Raw genomic sequence first — 15,877 nt, 5'->3', positions numbered from 1 at the left:
TCAGGTGATCCACTTGCCTCAATCTCCCTAAATGCTGGGGATTACAGGCGTGCGCCACCATGCCTGGTCAGGATGTCTTCTTGAAATGATTAAAGAATAATTTGAAACTGCAGTGCTAATGCCAACTATTACCATTAGCGTACCTACGCAAGACAGTCTAACATCCAATATGTTATAGTCAAGCTGGGTATGAAAGTCGCTCATTCCTGTTGTCCACATCTCCTCCTACCTTAGGTGGCTAGCTTCAAGAGATGAGTGTCCAGATCGGTTATCCCGGATAGCCACACAGCCAACCAGTCACTGCTTTAACATATTTGCAAACCACTATTTGTACATATTCAGTACAGTACTTGGCAGTGTAAGCAGTGCCCAGGCCAGAAATCCTGGAATCATCCTTGACTCTTCTCTCTCACACTGCATCCATCCGTTAGAAAATCTGCTATCTCCATCTTCAAAATACATCCAGAATACAACCGACTCCTTCTCATTGCCTCTACTGCTCCTAACCTGCTCTAAGCCACCATCAGCTCTCATCTGGATTATGGCTACAGCATGCTAATAGGGCTTTCCGTTTCTGCTGTTGCCCCTCCCCCAACAGTCTGTCCGCCATGCAACAGCCAGAGTGATCCTTTCGTAGGTTTTACAAAGGCTTATAAAGTGCCACATGACCTGTCTTCCACTGCCGCTCTTTCCTTCTTTGACGCGCGTCTAGGCACATAAGCTTCTTTGTTGGAACCACACATGCTTCTGCCTTCCTGCATACTTTAGGGCCTTTGCGCTTGCTACCCCCACCTTTCCGCCCCCCCCCCCCCGGAGATAGTCTCACTCTGTCACCCAGGCTGAAGTACGACGGCGCAGTCTCGGCTCATTATAACCTCTGCCTCCCAGATTCAAGCAATTCTCCTGCCTCAGCCTCCTGAGTAGCTGGGATTACAGGTGCACTCCACCACACTCAGCTAATTTTTGTATTTTGTAGCAAAGACACAGTTTCACCATGTTGGCCAGGCTGGTCTTGAACTGGACTCAAGTTATCCACCCATCTCGGCCTCCCAAAGTACTAGGATTACAGGCGTGAGCCACCGCGTTTCTGCCCAGACCGCTGTCATTCTAGCTATTTCCCTCACCTTGTTCTGGTAGCTGCTTAAATGTCACCTCAGCAGTGAGGCTTCCCTAATCACCCATATCAAAAGCAACCACTGCCTGCCTCTCAGCTTGCCTGCCTGTCCTCTACCCCCTTCTACCTTGCTTTCTTTTTCTTTCTTTCTCTCTCTTTTTTTTTTTTTTCTGAGACAGAGTCTTGCTCTATCGCCAGTCTGGAAGGCAGTGGCAAGATCCTGGCTCACTGCAACTTCCGTTTTCCAGTTTCAAGCAATTCTCCTGCCTCAGCCTCCCTAGTAGCTGGTACTACAGGCACGCACCACCATGCCTGGCTAATTTAGTAGAGATGGGGTTTCACCATGTTGGTCAGCATGGTCTCAATCTCTTGACCTCATGATCCGTTCGCCTCTGCCTCCCAAAGTGCTGGGATTACAGGTGTGAGCCACCGTGCCCAGCTACCTTGCTTTATTTTTCTATCATCACTGTGTCTCCAGAACCATGAACAGTACTTGACACACAGTAGGCATTCAGTATATATTTGTTGAATGAATGTGGCTATAAAAAACAAGCTGAAGGCTGGGTGCGGTGGTTTCCACCTGTAATCCCAGCACTTTGGGAGGCTGAGGCAGGCGGATCACCTAAGGTTGGGAGTTTGAGACCAGCCTGACCAATATGGAGAAACCCGTCTCTACTAAAAATACAAAATTAGCCCGACGTAGTGGCACATGTCCGTAATCCCAGCTACTTGGGAAGCTGAGGCAGGAGAATTGCTTGAACTCGGGAGGCGGAGGTTGCAGTGAGCTGAGATTGTGCCTGGGCTACAAGAGCGAACTCCATCTCAAAAAAAAAAAAAAAAGCTGAAAAGCTGACTTTAAAAAAAAGTCCCTTTTCATTTCACTCTGAGTCAGCATCCCCTCTCTCTACCTGGGGCACGTTTGAGTTGCTTTTTATCGTTTCTCTCTCTCTCCCAACACACATGCACATCACATCCACACACACTCAGCCACACCCGTTCATGCTGCTCAGGCAGGAAACCCAGTCTCCCCTCATTCCCTTGTCACTCCTTCACCCTCCCTGTGCTGTAATCTCCAACTGCCCTGGGATTGCTCCAGAGGCATGACCTCACATCTGAAGAGAGAGCCCCTTTTCTGGCCCAGCTGTACCCTCTCAAGGACTTCCTGACTTTGGCTCCATCAGATAGAATAGTGAATGTAGGAACTTTGTTTCTCTTCCTTTCCAACAATCCTTATCTGTCTTATATTGAGCCTCACCCCTGACAGGGCCTACTCTCCCTTCTACATCTTACCTATGGGACACTGTTCACCACCGTTCACTGGACAGAAAGGAAGGAAAGAGAAAGGAAGAGAGAAAAAGAAAGAGAGAGACAGGAAGGGAGGGAAAGAAAGAGGGAGGGAGGGAAAGAGAGAGGGAGAGAGGGAAAGAGGGAGGGAGGGAATGAGCGGGAGAGAGGGAGGGAGGGAAAGAGGGAGAGAGGGAGGGAGGGAAAGAGGGAGAAAGAAAAAGAGAGGGGAAGAAGAGGGAAGAAGGGAGACAGGAAGACAGTGAAGGAGAGGAGAGGAAAGGAAATGAAGGAGAGGGAAAGACAGGGAGAAGGAAGACAGACAAAAACTCTGGTTACTTGCAAAATTCCATCCCTTCAATTCCTGGAGTAGACACCTGTCTATATGGTATGTCTTCAAGAACTCTGACAATGAGCTCTTGCATTTCCTCTTTCATTCTCACCTGTTCAAGAGTTTTTCTTTCTTTCTTTTTCTTTTTGAGAGACAGGGCCTTGCTCTCACCCAGGCTGGAGTGCAGAGGTGTGATCATGGCTCCAGCAATCCTCCCCACTCAACCCTGAGTCACTGGGACTATAAGCACACACCATCACATCTGGCTAATTTTTTTACTGCAAAGATGAGGTCTCACTATGTTGCCCAAGCTGGTCTCCAACTCAGGACTCAAACGAGCCTCCTGCCTTGGCCTCCCAAAGTGTTGGAATTACAGGTGTGAGTCACTGTGCCTGATCAACAATTTCTTTCTTTTTTTATTGAGACGGAGTCTTGCTCTGTTGCCCAGGCTAGAGTGCGATGGCAAGATCTCAGCTCACTGCAACCTCTGCCACCTAGGTCCAAGTGATTCTCCTGCCTCAGCCTCCCAAGTATCTGGGACTATAGGCACATGCCTCCATGCCCTGCTAATGTTTTGTGTGTATTTAGTAGAGACTGGGTTTCGACATGTTGGCCAGGCTGGTCTGGAACTCCTGACCTCAAGTGATTGGCCCACCTCCACCTCCCGAAGTGCTGGGATTACAGGTGTGAGCTACCGCACCTAGCCAACAATTTCTTTTTAATCTGGGACAAAACCTAGGTTTTAAGCTTTGTTTTTCATAGTTAGAAACTAACTATGATTTGAAACCATTCAAAGGTAAACATCGCTGATGGCAGATTTTTTTTTTTTTTTTTTTTTTTTTTTGAGACAGTTTCACTCTTGGCACCCAGGCTGGTATGCAATGGTGAGGTCTCAAAAAAAAAAAAATAAATAAATAACAGGTAACCAAAAAAGAAAAAGGTGGCTAGAAGATTGTATGCCTTAAATTGGTAGAGACTGGTCGGGCGCGGTGGCTCACGCCTATAATCCCAGCACTTTGGGAGGCCAAGGCGGGTAGATCATGAGGTCAAGAGATCGAGACCATCCTGATAAACAAGGTGAAACCCTGTCTCTACTAAAAATACAAAAATTAGCCGGGCATGGTGGTGTGCACCTGTAGTCCCAGCTACTCGGGAGGCTGAGGCAGGAGAATTGCTTGAACCCAGGAGGCGGAGGTCGCGGTGAGCCAAGATCGTGCCATTGCACTCCAGTCTGGGTAACAAGAGCGAAACTCTGTCTCAAAAAAAAAAAAAAATTGGTAGACTGTGTCTTATACTTTTGTATGTATGCGTAATACAGTGTACCTAGGACAGTGCTGAGCCTCATTAAACTTTCTTTTTTTATTTTTATTTTTTATCTTTTTGGAGACAGTCTCACTTTATCCCCCAGGCTGGAGTGCAGTGGTGTGATCTTGGCTCACTGCAGCCTCCATCTCCCAGGTTCAAGTGATTCTCCTGCCTCAGCCTTTCAAATGGCTGGGATACAGGTGCCTGCTAATTTTTTTTTTGAGACAGAGTCTCACTCTGTCACTCAGGCTGGAGTGCAGCGGCATGATTACCTCACTGCAGCCTCTGCGACCCAGGTTCAAGCAATTCTCCTGCCTCAGCCTCCTAAGTAGCTGGGATTACATGTGTGTGCCACCACGCCCAGCTAATTTTTAGTAGAGACGGGGTTTCACCTTGTTGGTCAGGCTGGTCTTGAACTTGTGACCTCGTGATCCGCCTGCCTCAGCGTCCCAAAGTGCTGTGATTACAGGCATGAGGCACCGTGGCCAATCTTAAACATTTGTTGATTGGCTGGACAATAAATAACTTGCTTTAAGAGGAGAAGAGGACCAAAAAAAAAAGTCGATAGGATCTCCTTAGTTAAGTTTCAGCCACAGAACCTTTACTAGGAACAACTCCTTTTCACATGTCAAACTGCTTTCGTTTGGGGAAGAGGATAAGGGGAAGTTGCATGGTGGGATGTCCAGAGATAGAGCATCTGGAAGATAAAATATTTTGCTGTCTCTTCCCCAGAAATAGCAATGAAAAACAAATTTACTTGTATTCTGTTTTCCTTTGACTGGACAGCCTGCCAGCTTAGATCTTAATTATCTGTCTCTGCTCCCTGTCTCTATTATTGTTGTTTCCTCTTTAATAATGGTCAAGTCCAAAGAAACCTGAGAAGCCCTGTTCCTAGCACCTTTTCCTGAGTCACCAGGGACCCCCTCCTTCTCCCCCAGGGAATTACTGGAAACAAGTCTTTCTCCTTGGGTCAGGCTCCACACAGCACTAATATGGCTAATCGCCAGAGTAAAGAACAGGGAAAGCTGGAGTTTGGATGAGTCTGGTTAAAGTCCATGCTAGACAGTCCAAATCCCTTGACCCCAAGTGGGAGGGCCCTTCTCTCCAGCAGAGCCAGATTTATGCAAGACATTTAGTATGTCAAAGTATCAGTCTCTAGCCTTGGAGGCAGCTCTCCTGGGTCCCGTTTTAGCTCCTCCCCTGGGTGATCCAGGTTAATTGAGCTCTCCACTCCTTTCTTCTCAAAAACTTTAGACCTTTGACCTAAGAAAGCAAGCAAGAAAGGTCAGTGCAGGACTGGGAGCTCTTGAGGACGCAAGAATTAGAGTAAAAGGAAGGGAAGATTGGCATTAAACGAATAGACTTCAGAACTGTAGCCTTTTCCCGGTCCAACCCTTCACAGATGGGTAATGGGGAAGGGTCCAAGTCCCTCTCCAAAGCCAGTTCTCAAGGGCCTCGGGTTCCAGCCTGGCCGAGGAGCGCCATCTGGCGGCCAATCCGCAACCTGGATTCTCTGCCTCATCGGATTTTCTGAAGCCCTAACCAGATCTGAGCTGGAGAGTTTCACCTCCTCCTCTTCGTCACTCCGGGGACTCCGCCCTGCCAGGAACTCTCCTCTTCAAGGGGGTACAGGCCCAAGCGCCTCACCCGCAGGAAAGCTGCCCATCCTCCCTCCAGGGTAGAACGCTTTTCCAGTAGTCTGCTTAAAGCTTCCCCCAGGGATCCGCCCCGCCTGGTGGCCCAGAGAGCCTGCCCCTCGTCCTCCAGTTTCCCCTGGAGGAAGGAGAGGGAACGTGCTGCACTGCGCCCCCAAGTTCAACCCCCAACTCGGTCCCTCCCGAGGAATAGATTCCTCTTCTCCTTCCCCCCGAGCCTTTGGGAGCCTCTTCCAGTGCACAGAACCCAAATCCAGGTTACTAATGAGCTCCCCTTACTCGTGCAAAGGGAACCCCCGCCCGGACTCAGGCTCCGCTCCCCTGAGTTTGGCCCCAAGCCCCCGGCCCCGCCGCCCCTGGGACGCGGCCACAGGCTTCTCACCACCCACGCCAGTGGGCGGGGCTCCCACGGCCCGGCCCCGGGTGGGCGGTTGCACGATGACGTCACTTCCGCCCGGGCCTGGCCGAGGTTCTTGCTCCGTAGGCCGAGGGGTGGTACGGAGGTGGCAGCTGTGGGAAGAGGCGGCGCGGGAGGCCGCAGAGCTCGAGCTCGGACCAATCCCCGCGTCCCGGGCCGCGATCCTGACCCTGCAGCGCACCGGGAAGCGAAACCGGCCGGATGGGCCGCTGAGCCCGAATCGGGCACTGGTGAGGCTCCGGCAGAGCGGGCAGCCAGGGACGGGAGCGGGCCCGCGGGGTTGCAGGGTCTGGAAGCCGGGGATGCGGGGCCGGGAGAGGAGAGGCTCAGGCCTACCTCTCCTGCCCGCCTGCCGGGGAGGCGGGAGCTGGGCGAGCCGCAGACGGGCGCTGGGGGCACAGTGAGGCCTGCCTGGGGGAGGCCTGGGTATAAGGAGGGGGCGGGTGACTGGGGTCATTAATGGGACGGAGGACCGGCACTTAGGATTCTTATCTAGAACGGTGACGTTGGGGGAGGAGGGGAGAGTATGCAACCGGCCAGAGCTTTGGGAAGAGGATGACTGAGTGGGGGAGGGAGAAACCCAGAGGCTTGGAAAAATTTTCCATGGCCCTAATTGAGAGAGAGGTTTGAAGAGCTCTTCTCTCCCTAGAGGGTTGTGTGGAACACCTGTAGTAGGGTCTCCCCGGAGTTTAGAGGGTCAGTTACAAGGTTTGGGAAAGGCCAGTGCGGAGAGTCCTTACACTGAGTGGGTGTGCAAAAGCCTGGCCACCTCCACGTACCTGAGCCTCCACACCTTTCCAGTGTGGAGCTCCCCGGAGCTGAGATCAGGATGTTCCGCTTCATGAGGGATGTGGAGCCTGAGGATCCCATGTTCCTGATGTGAGTATTCCCTCCCCCTCAAGCTCTCCCACTCCAGGTCTCTGAGCAGTTAAGGCAGACATCTGGGTTCCCATTGCTGGGAATGGTTGGAACTGGTTGGATACCCAGCTCCCCCCTAGCAGGAAGTAGCCTATTGGTGCCACTGTTGCCCTGTGCGTATTTTTTTGCAGGGTGGTGGAGGGATTGACAGCTTGGTGCTTCTGCCATCCATACTATGTGCTCACTTCACAGGGACCCCTTTGCTATTCACCGTCAGCATATGAGCCGTATGTTGTCAGGTGGCTTTGGATATAGCCCCTTCCTCAGCATCACAGATGGCAACATGCCAGGGACCAGGCCTGCCAGCCGCAGGATGCAGCAGGTAATGGTGCTGAGACACACCTGAGACCCAAAGGTTGGAGGGTGGTTAGGAAGGCACATTAGTTTTCTTGCCCTACAGCTAACTGAACAAGTGAAATGCTCTAGGAGTGGGGGAAAGGGTCAGGAAAAAGAGCTTTATGACTCCCTTTCGAGAGGATGGAAAACAAAAATTGAGGCCATGGGCCTGGTTTGGGATTGTAAGGAGATAGGATGAAGTCTCTAATTTCTGTTCCTCATGTGTTCCTGTAGACTGGAGCTGTCTCCCCCTTTGGGATGCTGGGAATGGTGAGTCCTCATCTCCCTTGGGCCTTCCATTTCACACACACTCTCTACCCTTAGATATTATTCCCAAATTTGCCTCTTTGGCATAGTTTCATGGGTAACCCCAGAATCTTCTTTTCATGATGTTCACAAAGCTCTGAGCCTTTTAGATGCTAGGAGCCCTGTGGATTAAAGGTGTTATTTTTATTATTTTTTTTTTTGAGACAGCATCTTGCCCTGTCACCCAGGGTGGAGTGCAGTGGCATGATCTCAGCTCACTGCAACCTCCACCTCCCAGGTTCAAGTGATTCTCGTGCCTCAGCCCTCTGAGTAGCTGTGATTACAGGCAGAGCCACCATGCCCCTTTTTTGTATTTTTAGTAGAGACAGGGTTTCACCATGTTGGCCAGGCTGGTCTTGAACTCCTGACCTCAAGTGATCCGCCCGCCTCAGCCTCCCAGAATGCTGGGATTATAGGCGTGAGTGCTGGGATTACAGGTGTAGGCCACTGTACCTGGCGAAAGGTGTTACTAAGTCTGGTTGGGAGGCTGAGACGGCTGATAACTTGAGGTCAGGAGTTTGAGACCAGACTGGCCAACATGGTGAAACCTCGTCTCTACTAAAAATACCAAAAAAGCCAGGCATGGTGGTGCATGCCTGTAGTCCCAGCTATGCTGGAGGCTGAGAATCGCTTGCACCCAGGAGACAGAGGTTGCGGAGAGCTGAGACTTCACCACTGCACACCAGCCTGGGCAACAGAGCCAGACTCCATCTCAAAAAAAAAAAAGAAAAGATGTTATTAACTCTTGTACTCCTAGAAGTTCATACTCATTAGGAAGATGTAATTGTCTAGCAAAATCTGGTCTTTGCCTTATCTCTTTAGAGTTTAGAATCCATTAACTTTGGCTTGCTTCCTAAAGATCGGGGGGAATACAGAAGGCAGGAAAAGGAAAATTGAATCCGAGCAGTCATAGAGACTGAGGAGGGGTCAGCAGCTTACTGGAGGAGAAACATGAGTATTCTGGTTCTGTTAAGGGAGAATGAGAAAGACTACTTGCTAGATGTGAAGGAAGATGAAATGTGCAGCCATGTGGCTCGTGGGTTCCTAAACAGGATCAGCTCTGAACACTGACTTTGCTTTCCTGACTATGTTCCATCTCTTTCCTCCAGTCCGGTGGCTTCATGGACATGTTTGGGATGATGAACGACATGATTGGTAACATGGTGAGCCTTGCCCCACACCCTTCCCTGGCCTTGCTCTCAGTGATGGCTGACAACACCTTGAACCCTCTAAGGCAAGAGGGAGACAGAATGCTAGTGAAGGGTAAAGTACTGGATAAAGTAATTGAAGCAGAGAGCCTTGGGGACCGTGTATCTGCTGTCATGCCTGCCTGAAGCAGCAGCAGCACTTTTATGTAGCATACAATTAAGTCTCTGTCTCTTCAGGTCCTTCTTGACTGTGATTGGACTGAGAGGAATTTGGGAGGGTAAAATGAGTCCTGATGTTTTTTCAGTTGTTACATTTTGTGAGAAAGATACAGGCTAGAACAGGGAGCTGAAGGGTGAAATCCTTCACCAGGGGGGAAGTGCCTCCTCATTCAGCCCTCCCCTACCTACCCTGTCCTTAGGAACACATGACAGCTGGAGGCAATTGCCAGACCTTCTCATCTTCTACTGTCATCTCCTACTCCAATACCGGCGATGGTGCCCCCAAGGTTTACCAAGAGACATCAGAGATGCGCTCGGCACCAGGCGGGGTGAGCCCTCCTATCCCAGAGAACTTGGGATTGAGTGGCACTCACAGAAACCCTGGCTGCTTTTTTCGGATTGGGTTGTGGGTGGTGTGTTTATCCTGAGATGGCCAGGGCTTTGGAAGGGGTGGCTGAGTGTACCATGTTCTGCCTCATCCCAGATCCGGGAGACACGGAGGACTGTTCGGGATTCAGACAGTGGACTGGAACAGATGTCCATCGGGCATCACATCCGGGACAGGGCTCACATCCTCCAGCGCTCCCGAAACCATCGCACAGGGGACCAGGAGGAGCGGCAGGACTATATCAACCTGGATGAGAGTGAGCCTTCCCTCCCACTTCCTGGCTGGCATTCCCTAGTAGGAGACTTCCCTACCCCATAAACTTCTGGGCAAAGCTCTGGGTCAACCCCATATTCTTTTGCTTTCTTTTCTTTTTTTTTTTTGAGATGGAGTCTCACTCTTGTTGCCCAGGTGTCCAGGCTGCAGTGCAATGGCATGATTTCAGCTCAGTGCAACCTCCTCCTCCTGGGTTTAAGCAATTCTGCCTCAACCTTCCAAGTAGCTGGGATTACAGGCACGCACCACACGCCCAGCTAATTTCTATATTTTTAGTAGAGACAGCATTTCACCATGTTGACCAGGCTGGTCTCAAACTCCTGACCTCAGGTGATCCACCTGCCTCGGCCTCCTAAAGTCCTGGGATTACAGGCAGGAGCCACCATGCCCAGCTGTAGGCCCATATTCTTACTGCATTTGGAACCTCCTCAGCTCAGGGGCTGTGTCAGACGGGGCTGAGTCAGGTGCTGGCAGTGTCCTCACTGTGAGGGGCTGACTTTGTCCCTGAGGTTCCGTGTTGATAGGGTTACACCCTTCTCCATTTGGATCCGTTTTTTTCTTTCTCCTCTCTTTATCTTTTTCAAATCCACAGTTATTAAGTACCTAGTGTGCACGTAGGACTATGAACCTGAAGAATAATATTCTGATTTCTTCCTCCAGTAGGCCACCTTAGGCCTACCAGTGGCTTCCCGGGACCATGTAGAAACCAAAAGAGCTAATGGAATTGCCGCCATGCACACACACTCAGCCTTCACGGCTTTGGCCAGAGAAGCTGTGGCTGGCTCGCACATCGGCCTCCAGGAGTGAGGCTGCACACAGGCCTCATGTCCACTCTGTCTTCTCCAGGTGAGGCCGCAGCGTTTGATGACGAGTGGCGGCGGGAGACGTCCCGATTCCGGCAGCAGCGCCCCCTGGAGTTTCGACGGCTTGAGTCCTCAGGGGTGGGGGGACGAAGGGCGGAGGGACCACCCCGCCTGGCCATCCAAGGACCTGAGGACTCCCCTTCCCGACAGTCCCGCCGCTATGACTGGTGAGGGCCCTGGGCCCTCAGCCTTTCTTGTAAGTATCAGGGTAAGGAGGGCGGGAGTGCACCTGCAGATGGTCTTCTGCCACGAGGCAGGCGCAGCCTGGGCTCCCAGAGGAGCTGCGTTTGACAGTACAAGTCTTAGTTGGCTGGAAAGAGAACAATGTTCTCACTGGAATCGGGATTAAACCCAACTCCTGGCCTGTGTATAAGTTTTTTCTTCCTTTTGACTTGTGTTCCTCTCTCTTTCTCCCTCCAGGTACAGGCTGAGAGGCTGAGAAATCATCCCCTGAAATAACTTTTTCCTCTCTGAATCCCATCCCCAATTTAATAGTAAATTAACAGGCAAGCCGGCCCCCACCTCTCCCTGGGGGTCTCAGGGAGAACCTTTCACTGCACCCTTTCCCTCCTTTTTCCTTTCCTTCTTTAATCCCCTTACCATGATGAGTCCGCCTCTGCATCTACTAACTTGATTTTTCATTCTGCCACTCCGTCTTCAAATGAAACACCCTCACCTTTCCCATTCTACTCCTGCCATGCATTGAAGGGTCTTTTGGGGTGAGCTCTGGGTTTAGGGGCCTCCTCCATCCCTCGGCTACCCTGGATCTTTGCCCACCTCTTCCTCAGAGCCCCCATTGAGGGGCCGTAGCCCTGTCCAGGGCTGTGAAAGGAGCAGACTGGTTCCCAACTCTCTCCCTCCTCCTGCCCACACACATCACAAGACTTTTCCCTACACCCTTACTTTTTGATTTGTGCAACTTGTAACTAGGTGTTTATGGAATAAAGGAGAATGGAAAAAAAACCAAGTGGGATGGTGGCTGTACTTTTGATCTTTTCCTGTTCAATTAAACCCTCCTGTCTCCTTTGGAGTTACCCTCTCACTTTTCCTCATTTCACATGTAACGTCAGCGTTCAAGCCCACAACTCTGTGGTGCGGACAGTGGGACCATCAGCACTTGGCTGGGCTAGGCTGGGGTGTGAGAACAAGAGCACCTGCCTCGCTGGCTCTCCCCTCACATTCTGCTGTAACTTTGCTCTTCAGGGATGTGTCGGGCATCTCTCACAGGTGCCTGCAGAACTTGCTGCCCCTTGCACCTTCCACAGTTTCCTTCCTGCACTGTGGGTGGAAACACCTACAGATAACCCTACACAGGACTTCAGAGGGGAGGAACTCTGGTCAGCAGCGTTCCACAAACCCTTCACCCACAGCAGTTGAGAATTTGAGCCCGGGGAAGGAGGCTAGAGGAGAAAACAAACCTGGAACCTGAGCAGGACTGGAAGGGTACAAGGAGCTCACATTTCTCAAGATGTTCACTCTTGCTTTGCCCAGCCAAATGGGTCACTCTGTTCCTCTTGGGAACTTACTTAATGATGACAAATGTGTAGGAGAGTCTAATCACGGTTTTCTCTTTATAAAAATCTTGAGTTTTCAGTTGGTAAGGACACAAAGACACACCTAGGCTCTGGGTCCTCTCAGGGAAGGGAGGCTCTTCCCCTGTCTCTCATGGACGAGTCGATTGAAGAGGAGAAGGAGGTTTCGTCCAGTGGGGCCACAAGCAGAGAGATGAAGTTGAGCCAACAAGCAGGCACTGGTGTCCTAGCCCAGTGCAGTTACTGCGTCTCATTACATAGGCTGGTGAGGATGTATGGCCAGGTCAAGGGAACACAGTGCTGAAAGAATCCAGGAAGCCCAGGAGTCAAAACAGGTGTGGGTTATTCACGACCACCTGGGTTCTGAACTGTGGATGATGGAACTCAGCAGCCACAGCCCTCATTGGTTTTGGTTTTGGTTTTTCTTTTCCTTTTTTTTTTGAGACGGAGTTTCGCTGTTGTTACCCAGGCTGGAGTGCAATGGTGCGATCTCGGCTCACCACAACCTCCGCCTCCTGGGTTCAGGCAGTTCTCCTGCCTCAGCATCCCGAGTAGCTGGGATCACAGGCACGCGCCACCATGCCCAGCTAATTTTTGTTTTTTTAGTAGAGACCTTGTTGACCAGGATAGTCTCGATCTCTTGACCTCGTGATCCACCCGTTTTTTTAAGACAGAGTATTGCTCTGTTGCCCAGGCAGTGGCATAATTTCAGCTCACTGTAACCTCCTCCTCCCCAGTTCAAGTGATTCTTCTACCTCAGCCTCCCAAGTAGCATACAGGCATGCACCACCACGTCCAGCTAATTTTTGTATTTTTAGTAGAGATGAGGTTTCACCCTGTTGGCCAGGCTGGTCTTGAACATCTGGACTCAAGTGATCCACCTGCCTCACTCTCCCAAAGCGCAGGGATTACAGGCGTGAGCTGCTGTGCTGGCTTCACAGCCCTCATCTTTAAGCGAGTCTTGCCGTGTCCAGATAGGTACGTCTGCTTCCTCTGGGAAAGGAGTAGTTTTCTTCACTCTCCTGGGAATGCAGCAAGGTAATCTGGAATTGAAGGAGCCTCAGTCCTTAGCTTTGCCACTAACAGCCTTGCAGTCTTGGGCAAGTCACTCACCTCCCTGGACCTGAGTTATGTGGGGCCCTTCTAGCCACAAAATCTCAGGCCCAGCCCCTCAACCTGGATTTCATTTCCAGTGCCCACACACACAGGTGCAGTCCTGAGTGTGACTGGAGCAGGGCAAGGCTGCCCTGACCTCAGTCCAGGTGAATCAGTCCAGTGTTTCAGGGCCTCCCCTGTTCAGGTCCTGGCCTTCAGGCATGTGAACTGATCTGTACCTCTGCTCCCTGCTGTAGGGGGAGGACGACCCTTCAGCCCAGCCCTTATTCCTGGGGCCTCTGACTAGTTCTCAGCAGGGATATGTTGTGGGAAATTAGGTGTTAGCATCAGTAGAGTGAGATACTCAAGAACCAGCTCCTTGGCATGTCCTGGCCTGTCTGCCACTGGGATAAAGGCCACGGGACAGGAAGCAGAACTCTCCAGAGGGACACGGATAGTCTACGTCCAGTCAGCTCTCCATCTGGGCCCAGCCTCACACAACGGCCACACCTAAGCCCCGGTCCAACAGATATCCAAAGGACATGGCGAATGCCTCAGTTATTTTCTCCACCCCAGAACATTAGCAGTCGGAAGCGGCTGACACTGCGTGTGACTAAGCAGAATAACACAAGAGGAGGCAGACAGGCTACAAAAGCACAAGACCTGGCTCTACCACTCAGCCGCACTGTGGGAAAGACTCTTCCTCTCTGGCAACATCAGTTCCCCACTTTGTAAAATGGACCTTTCTAGGTATTGGTGACTATGGATTCATACCTCAGAACTGTGAGACCTGAGTGAGTGCAGAGAGCATCTGACACGCGGATGGGATGTAAATGACCATTCCACGATCTTAATTCTCCCTGATGACTCTCTCCCTGCCTTGCTCCTTCAGGATTCTCTGGTGGTCCCTCATCCCTTACTCCATCCTCAGGACCCCTAAAATGCTTCCAGACACAATCTGGATCTCATCCTGCTGGCCTTGAACAGCCCCCAGCCATTCACCCCTCCAGCTCCTGTATCATGTTTCACCCTCTCCAGACCTCAGCCCCACAGATCAACAGGAGAAACAAATGTCTAAGGCCACTCACCCCTGCGAACATTGTTTTTTCTTGTGAAGACAGCGTTCTAGATACCTTTTCTGCATTGTTGATTGGAGACGGCATGAGGACTAATTTGAACAGTTCTTTGTGGGTTGATTATTGGCAAATAATGTTTTAATCCTAGAGTCCACATCACTTTGTTCACACCTCATTTTTTAGCGTTAATAAAAGTTTGACTTTGTTTTTAATATACGTCTTTCTTATCAAATATTTTATAAATTCTTTGTTGACTTGGAGGTCTTATTCAACTTTTTATCCCCCCTAGTGATTAACATAGTATATTGTACAGAGTAAACATTTAGTTAATGTTACTGAATGAAATGGTTGACTGCTATTTTCAGTTTCTTCTTTTTCCCTTGAGGGAAACAAAGTCCCAGGGGTACCAAGCGATTCCCAACACTTCCCTCCGCCCCAGCAACCAGTATAGCCAGGTTTCTTTAAAGGGCCTCAGTGTCAGGATTCCTTGATAATGCAGAATATGATGTAAACTGGATTTATTATAACTTAGAGTAGGCCTTAAATTGTGTAGAGTAACGACAGTGTGCAGACCTGTACACTTTTTTTTAAAAATTGTGGCTTTTTAAAAATCTTTTTTTAGAAATAGAGACAGGGTTTTACCATGTTGCCCAGGCTCGTCTTGAACTCCTGGGCACTAGTGATTCACCCTCCGTGGCCTCCCAAAGTGCTGGGACTACAGGCGTGAGTCACTACACCTGGCCAATTTTAGCGTTAAGTTAAATTATTGCTGTTTAAAGGTTTAAGTACTATGAATTTCAGTACTGGTATGAAAACCAGCTTTGAGACCCTGTGTCTGGAGTTCTTAACCAATCCTTTTATCTTTTTTCTTCCAGATACTTTGATTTTGTGGATGTTTGTGTGAAGATTTCTCAAGCAATTGCTCAAGTGTCCAAGGAAGCTGGAGTTGGAAAATTCATCCATGTTTCACATTTGAATGCAGATATGAAAAGTTCCTCTAAATATTTGAGAAATAAGGTAAGTAACAAACTGATTTGGGAAGTGGTCCACAGAGCCAGAGTTTCTTGGCCCATTTGAAACATGATTACAGTGAGAAGCGTTTATCATCGACATATCTAGAATTAGAAGGTTTTCTGATTCCCTGCATCCAGAACTAGGTGTGTATGTGTGATGTTTTGACATTTTAGTTGAGTGCCTTCTGTTTGCAGGAAACTGTGCTAAGGGGCTTCAGAGTTGGCTAGACCATGTTACTAATGGAATTCGGATACTTAAAGTTTCTTTGAGGCATCACTGAATTACATAGAAACCATCACAGCAGGCAGCATATCATTTCTGCCAAAGGAATCATACCTGTGTTATCTACCATGGTTGAAGGACCATCTTTCTTTCTGACCCCCTGCATTGTAATGGTTTTATGCCACTCTTAAAGGGGGGATGTAAAGGCTCAGAATGACAAGGATTAATATTTGCCAGGGAAGATGCCTATTCACATAGTACTTACACTCCTTTTACTCCCAGAAATGCCATACCTAGAGGCTGACCACTGTAGTTTGGAGTCAGTCTGTAACCTGAGTGAAACGTCTTCATTATTAGGGACTCAGAAGGGATATCAGTGT

The 15,877-nt window shown here is 49.9% G+C and overlaps 1 protein-coding gene across 1 annotated transcript; it reads left to right on the top strand.

Moving 5' to 3' along the window:
* The first annotated feature begins 6,183 nt into the window (after positions 1-6,183).
* MLF2 (myeloid leukemia factor 2) lies at positions 6,184-11,588 on the top strand. The gene is made up of 9 exons (XM_035255567.3): positions 6,184-6,337; positions 6,909-6,986; positions 7,218-7,347; positions 7,596-7,631; positions 8,777-8,830; positions 9,235-9,363; positions 9,519-9,678; positions 10,542-10,754; positions 10,979-11,588. The coding sequence occupies exons 2-8, from the start codon at positions 6,937-6,939 to the stop codon at positions 10,727-10,729; spliced, it is 747 nt and encodes a 248-aa protein (XP_035111458.1). The 5' UTR covers positions 6,184-6,337; positions 6,909-6,936; the 3' UTR covers positions 10,730-10,754; positions 10,979-11,588.
* Positions 11,589-15,877: the final 4,289 nt, after the last annotated feature.

Source organism: Callithrix jacchus, chromosome 9, assembly GCF_049354715.1.
Source record: "Callithrix jacchus isolate 240 chromosome 9, calJac240_pri, whole genome shotgun sequence".
NCBI classification, from domain to species: domain Eukaryota; kingdom Metazoa; phylum Chordata; class Mammalia; order Primates; family Cebidae; genus Callithrix; species Callithrix jacchus.
This window is presented reverse-complemented; position numbering and strand designations above follow the sequence as displayed.

Bases quoted from the DNA above. Each gene is read 5' to 3' on its own strand.
- MLF2 (XM_035255567.3), top strand. From the start codon at position 6,937: ATGTTCCGCTTCATGAGGGATGTGGAGCCTGAGGATCCCATGTTCCTG. The intron at 7,632-8,776 runs GTGAGTCCTCAT...TCTTTCCTCCAG, and splicing joins CCTTTGGGATGCTGGGAATG to TCCGGTGGCTTCATGGACAT. The intron at 9,364-9,518 runs GTGAGCCCTCCT...GCCTCATCCCAG, and splicing joins TGCGCTCGGCACCAGGCGGG to ATCCGGGAGACACGGAGGAC.